Raw genomic sequence first — 6,000 nt, forward strand, 5'->3', positions numbered from 1 at the left:
TGCTAAGCTCTTGGCAGAATACAGGTGACCACCTACGTGTGACCACACTGATTCCCGCAATGAAGCTTTGAGACTCTTGCTTTGTGTGGTGTGAATACTAGAACAATGCTTGGGATAAACTATAGCTTTTCTCTGTTGCCTGTGACTAGTTTGCTCTTACAATGCCAGTGTGCACGAGCCCTGGCTGTGAAATGCTTTCCATTGTTGTCGGGTCATTCAGACATTCGCTGTGATCCGTCACGTTACAAATCAAATGTCAGTTTGCCGCAGCATAAAACACGTTGTGCACAGGAATTATAAATAGGTTCTTAGGTTTCTGTGGTCCCTGCCCCTAAAGTAACCGCCTGCTGAAATGGAATTTTGCAGTCATTGAATATGTAGACATGCAAAGCAATGTGCAGCTTACAGGGTATGCAAGGGGTGGCCTTGTATTGGGGAACATGGTGTGTTGGGTATTCAGTGATGTAGAGAGCAGTGCAAAGTATTGGAGAACAGTGAAAATGAATGCTGACGGCAGGACCAGTCGATTGGGGAACAGCAAGGGTAGTGCCAGCTTTTAGGATTCAGTGGTTTCTGTAATGGTAAGAATAGTGTCAAATGTTTGGAAAATGGACAATTGGTGCTAGGCAGTGGAGGAGGTGGAACAGGTCCAAGCTGGAAGGACTAGACCCCAGAATTGGGGGAGTGTGGTGGTCGGGGCTCAAGTGTCAGTGGATTGGAGGCACAGGGCCTAGGTGTCAGCGGGATGGGGTGGACGGGGCCCAGGTGTCATTGGGGCCAGGTGGATGGGGCCTGGGTATCGGTGGGGTCGGGACCCAGTTGTCGTAGGATGGGGCCTTGGTGTCTGTGGAGTAGGGAAAAAGGGGCTCAGTTGACGGGAGAGTGGATTGGGGCAGACGGGGCCCGGATGTCGGGGAGTAGGACAGGAGGTTGGAGAGAGAGATTTATTGCTATATGGGAAGTAAAGGATATTGGTGGGAATGTTATTATTAATCATAGTATTTGGAATTACTGATCTTTTGTAATCACAATGTTCCGCAAATTCTGTGTCTGCTGCTGAATGATGTTCTCCTTCCTTTGTCAGACAGGAGGCAGCTTGCAGCACAAACTCAGCGCAACTGGAAACGGGATGCTGTTCTCGGCTGGGACTTTCCTGTACGTGGCGACCGTTCACGTCTTACCAGAGATCAGTGGCCGGGGTCACAATCGACGCCACGAGACGTCCGATTACACACATCCAGGGCTGGGACTGTGGGAGAGCCTAACGCTGGTGGTGGGAGCATTCCTGCCAGTTCTACTATCATTAGGACTTCATGATGACTGAAAGTGTTGCAATCATATTCCAGTAGTGCCTACAGTAGGTACCGAATGGCCTGACTCTAAGACTAAGTTACACTAACGTTTGAGAAAGGAAGGATCCAATACAATGCAATGAGAAATCAAGTAGCGGTAGTAGCCAACATGTAGTGCCTCGGTGGTCCAGGAGATCAAGATGGGACCTGATGGAAGTTCCAGACTGAGCGACCACACTACACAAAAAAAGGCTGTTCTATAGAAGACCTATAATAAGGATTAGGAGCAATGTTTTTGTTTTTTTAAACAGAAATTACGTAAGAAGTTTTTGCTGAAAATGCAGGTACTTTGTTGAAAGCGGACGTTTCTGGCTAACACTGCCTGAGTAACGCATTTCGCCGTGAATCTCGGCTCCCAGCCCCATCCATGAATGGAACCATTTTACTGTGTTAAAAAAAAAAAAAAAGGAAACACAATTTAGAAAGCACACATCCATCACAGTCTTCCTATTCAGTTACTGCAGACCCGACGCGTTCCTCTCCCTCCTCCCTCCACCACAGCACCTACATACATGAATAACAAGAAGGGCACCGCCGAATCTACTGTATGTTCTGTTTACCAGGCTCTTCTTCATGTGTCCGTGTCTAAGTTGTGCGGCAAACTGTTTTAATGCTATCAATAACTTCTTACTCACAGTAGTGACATTTTTAACCAAAAGGAATTGCCCTGAGAAGATTATACTTCTCCTGTTCGTATAAGTCTATTAAACTGTGATTATAGTGCAAACTTACAGCTGTTCATATAGATATTTTCCAGGGATTAATAATGAATGAATAATGATTAAGCTCAGGAGAAAATGCACTTTACAGACTTTTTTAAACTCTACAGTCGTGAGATAAATTTTTAAAAATAACTGTTTGTTCTGTACGTGGCGTGTTTGCGGTACACAATAACTTTTTTTTTTCTTCCTATATGTGCCTTGGTTTTAAGCAACAATAAATGTACATTATATCATACATAAAATTTCACATGAATCATTTTTTTTCTCTATCATTTGACCACATTTTTAAAAAGAATTTTTAAATTTTACAAATACACATCAATGTAGAAATTCAATATACGACATAACTCAGCCGCAAACAGAGCGAAGAGATGGACAACAAAACAGGAGGTGGGGAGATTGCTGAGGCCATCCAATAAAAATAGGTGCAAACATCCACCAAAACCATACACAGGACAAAAAACAGAAATAAAGTTGCACGGAATTGCGAGAATAATATAAGTAGTAGAGAGGCTGCAAAACTTGTGTGAATATAAAAATTTAGATTATAAAAACTGACTTCGGCAACAAATAAATTGATAAAAAATATATACATATATATATATATATATATATATATATATATATATATATATATATGGTAACAACCATACAAAGATCAGTCAAGTTGTCCTGTTGTATGTAGATAAACCAATCCCTGCCATTATGGCTCATACGCAACGGGACAACCCCCTCTTGCAAAACAAGCCATTTGGCAGAGGTGCCAGGTTCCACCGCTACTGCGCTTCCCTGTAAATTGGAATTTTTAGTATATAGACAGAGCAGGGGCGGCCATGTCAATTCAATTCATTCTGCTCTGTGCTGGTGACGGTTTAGGCCATGTTCTAGAAGACCAATGCAGAATCGCCCAGTCTTAAAGGAGGAATATATACAATTTTGAAAATTCTCATTGCTTCTAGAGTCAAACAATGGACAAATAATACTAGTTTGCGCACATCACTCCCGTTTAGTGCATTAAAGGAGGACGATATGAGATTCAATAAACTTTAAAATATATATATATATATATAGAATTTTTTTTTTTTTTTTTTTACTTGTTTACCATTTCTTAAGCCTGCCTCACTGAGGTCCCACCCCTTGGCCGGAGAACCGAGCGACAGGATCACTGTCTGATTTGCTACACCCCTGGGTGGCCTGATAGCTATACCTTGTGTTAGTAAGTTGTGTGTCTTAACGTTATTCTCTTGTTAACTGACTGATGTGTGTTATTTTCAGCTGAAATTTATTTTTCTAATAAAACTCATTGTAACATCTGTCCCAGCTTGTGTTGTGTACAGAAATACGGAGCGGGTGTCGCTGTGAGGTTGGCATGGGAAGATGGTACTCCTTGGCGACTATCTGGTCATCACACACATTCCTGCCCACTTACTAATGTCTGAAATGCCACCGAATACTGATAAATGGTCCTTCCCACAACCATCATCTTATTAACACATCGGGCCTGAGATGTTGTGTCTTACGGGTGTGTCGTAGGTGCCCTGCTGAAAGATGCCCAACCGCTCATACCCTGCACAGGGGCATTGTCATGCTGGCACAGGAATGGGCACTCACCAAACTATCGCCATAAAGTTGGGATCACATAATTGTCTAGATTGCCATTGCGTGCTGAATAACATGTATTGTTCCTAATGTGTGCGCCAACGGGTGGGGGGCATGGCTCCTCCTTGGCTAACTCTGACACCCAACAAGGCCCCTCATACAGGCCAGGCCTGGGTACCCTATACCCGCCTAACCCCCCTCTAGTCACCCCTGATTCCAACCAAGGGCAGACAATTTTACGTATTGCAGCGTTTGGCGGTCCTGATTTGTGAGCTGGCGTCGCCTAGCGCTTTGCAGCTGAGCTTGTTGCGTCTCCTAAACGTTTCCACTACACAATAACAGCAATCTGACAAACGTACTTGTTGGAAAGGCGGCTTCCTGTGACGCGATGGTCGCTGAGCTCTTCCGTACAACCTATTTTATTGCTAAGGTTTGTCAGCCGGACATGTGGCTGAAATGGCCAAACGCACCTGGCTCCGTAATCTGGCACTGGTATTGTATAATCGCACGATAAAGGTGCAGGCACGAAAGCTCAATAGTGATTTTTATTTTAAACCGTCATCTTGGATTGCACAGTGTGTGTGTGTGTGTGTGTGTGTGTGTGTGTGTGTGTGTGTATGTATATATATATATATATATATATATAGGTGCTGTGGTAGTCTATTTTGTATACTATGCTAATAATGACCCTCTGACTATCTGCTGTGGAACTACAGTTACCAGCATGCCCAAACAGCACAGGATGCTGGTAACACAGTGCCCTGACCATTGTAATGAATCTATGATTTATACCTGTTCAGTTCACTGGGACTTCCGCATGTCCTGTTGAATAAACAGCCACATCTGCAGCACAGAGATGTGAAATTCCTCACTGTCTGCTCGGCTCGGCCACCTGTCTACACCTCATAGCAAAAGGGGAAACCGCTGTGTACTAAGGCCCTGATTCAGAGCCGGACGCTCTGAATCAGGGCTCTGACAGAGCGCTCGCTCTGAATCAGGACCGGACAATTTTTTTTTTTTTTTTCAGAACGGCCTCCTGGCCACTCGCATAGCTGTGGGTGACCACCCACAGCTATAGCGAGCGGCCAGGAAGATGGTCGCGATGGGCTTGCGACGAGACCCTTGTGGTAGGGTCTCGTTGCCGCAAGCCCCAGAGAGATTTTGGCTCTAATATAGCCAAAATCTCTCCCACTGACATCACTCGTGATGTCAGTGGAGCCGGCCCCAAACGGAGGCGTTCACATGGGAACGCCTCCCTTTGGGCAGCCACTCCCCCGGCCCGCCCACCGAAGGGGGCGTGCTGTCACTCAACATCGACAGCATGCCCCCTTTGGTACGAGACCCGGAGCGACGGAGTGCCCGTCGCTATCCGGGTCTCGCGCATGCGCACGAGGGAGCCGGCTCCGTCATGCGCATGCGCTCTGGGCCACCATCGACCCGGTTGCGAGCGATCAGCGCTTGCGACAGGGTCTGAATCAGGCCCTGAGTACACAATGCTGGGCGCTTGTTCTATCCGACTTGACATAGTATGTGAGGAAAACGTGACTTCACAGCAGCTCTCTCTAAAGCTGGGTACACACTACCAGGGATGGGCTATAAGCAGCCCTCTAGCTGTTGTTGACCTACACATCCCAGCATGCCTTGCAACAGTTTTAGCATGGTCAAATAGCAAAACTGTGCCAGGGTATGCTGGGATGTGTAGTTCTACAACAGCCTGGGTGACCACTTATTGCTCACCCCTATGGATATGTCGTCCGATCCGGATGATCTATCGTCCACATTGGCCAGTGTGTACTGGCTATGTCGCTGATGATTTGCGCTCCCCGTGCGTCGTTGGCAACATCGCCCATTGGACCTGCTTGCAGGTCCGAACGGGGATATCGTCATCAGGGGCCATGCTGCCGAATGCAGCAAGGCCCCCGCCATCGCTCTAGGCATCGGCAAGTGTGTACACACTTTCCTTTGCCGGGACCCCCACCAGGACCCGTCACCTACGATCTCATGCTGGTTACTGGGTACACATCGGGCTAATGTGTACCCAGCATAAACAGAGATGTGGGCTCTCTATATGTAGGTGTAAGAGAATAAAGAGAAGTGATCAGAAGTCTTATGTTTGTACAATGGAGGAGAATACAGGTAATTCATATAAAGTACAATTTATTACACAATAGATGATGGTCATACAGTAAAACAAACAGTGCTAAAAATTGTTGCAAAACCGATGATACTGTTGCAATAGTTCCCAATGATTACGGTAGATTAAAGACGCACTGTATCGGGAAATCTGGCGCATGTGCCAGATACAATGGCCTGTATTCAATTTGGAG

At 45.9% G+C, this 6,000-nt stretch overlaps 1 protein-coding gene across 1 annotated transcript in view; it reads left to right on the forward strand.

Annotated features, from left to right (window-relative positions):
• LOC148453481 (zinc transporter ZIP9-like) overlaps positions 1–3,387 on the forward strand; it is a 41,725-nt gene extending 38,338 nt beyond the window's left edge. Inside the window, exon 7 of the mRNA XM_088462069.1 lies at positions 1,085–3,387. Coding sequence (XP_088318195.1) covers positions 1,085–1,324 — 240 coding nt within the window. The 3' untranslated portion in view covers positions 1,325–3,387. The remainder of the gene's footprint in view (positions 1–1,084) is intronic.
• The last annotated feature ends 2,613 nt before the right edge of the window (positions 3,388–6,000 follow it).

The sequence above is a fragment of the Taudactylus pleione genome, unplaced genomic scaffold, assembly GCF_031769625.1.
Source record: "Taudactylus pleione unplaced genomic scaffold, aTauple2 ptg001144l, whole genome shotgun sequence".
NCBI classification, from domain to species: Eukaryota; Metazoa; Chordata; class Amphibia; order Anura; family Myobatrachidae; genus Taudactylus; species Taudactylus pleione.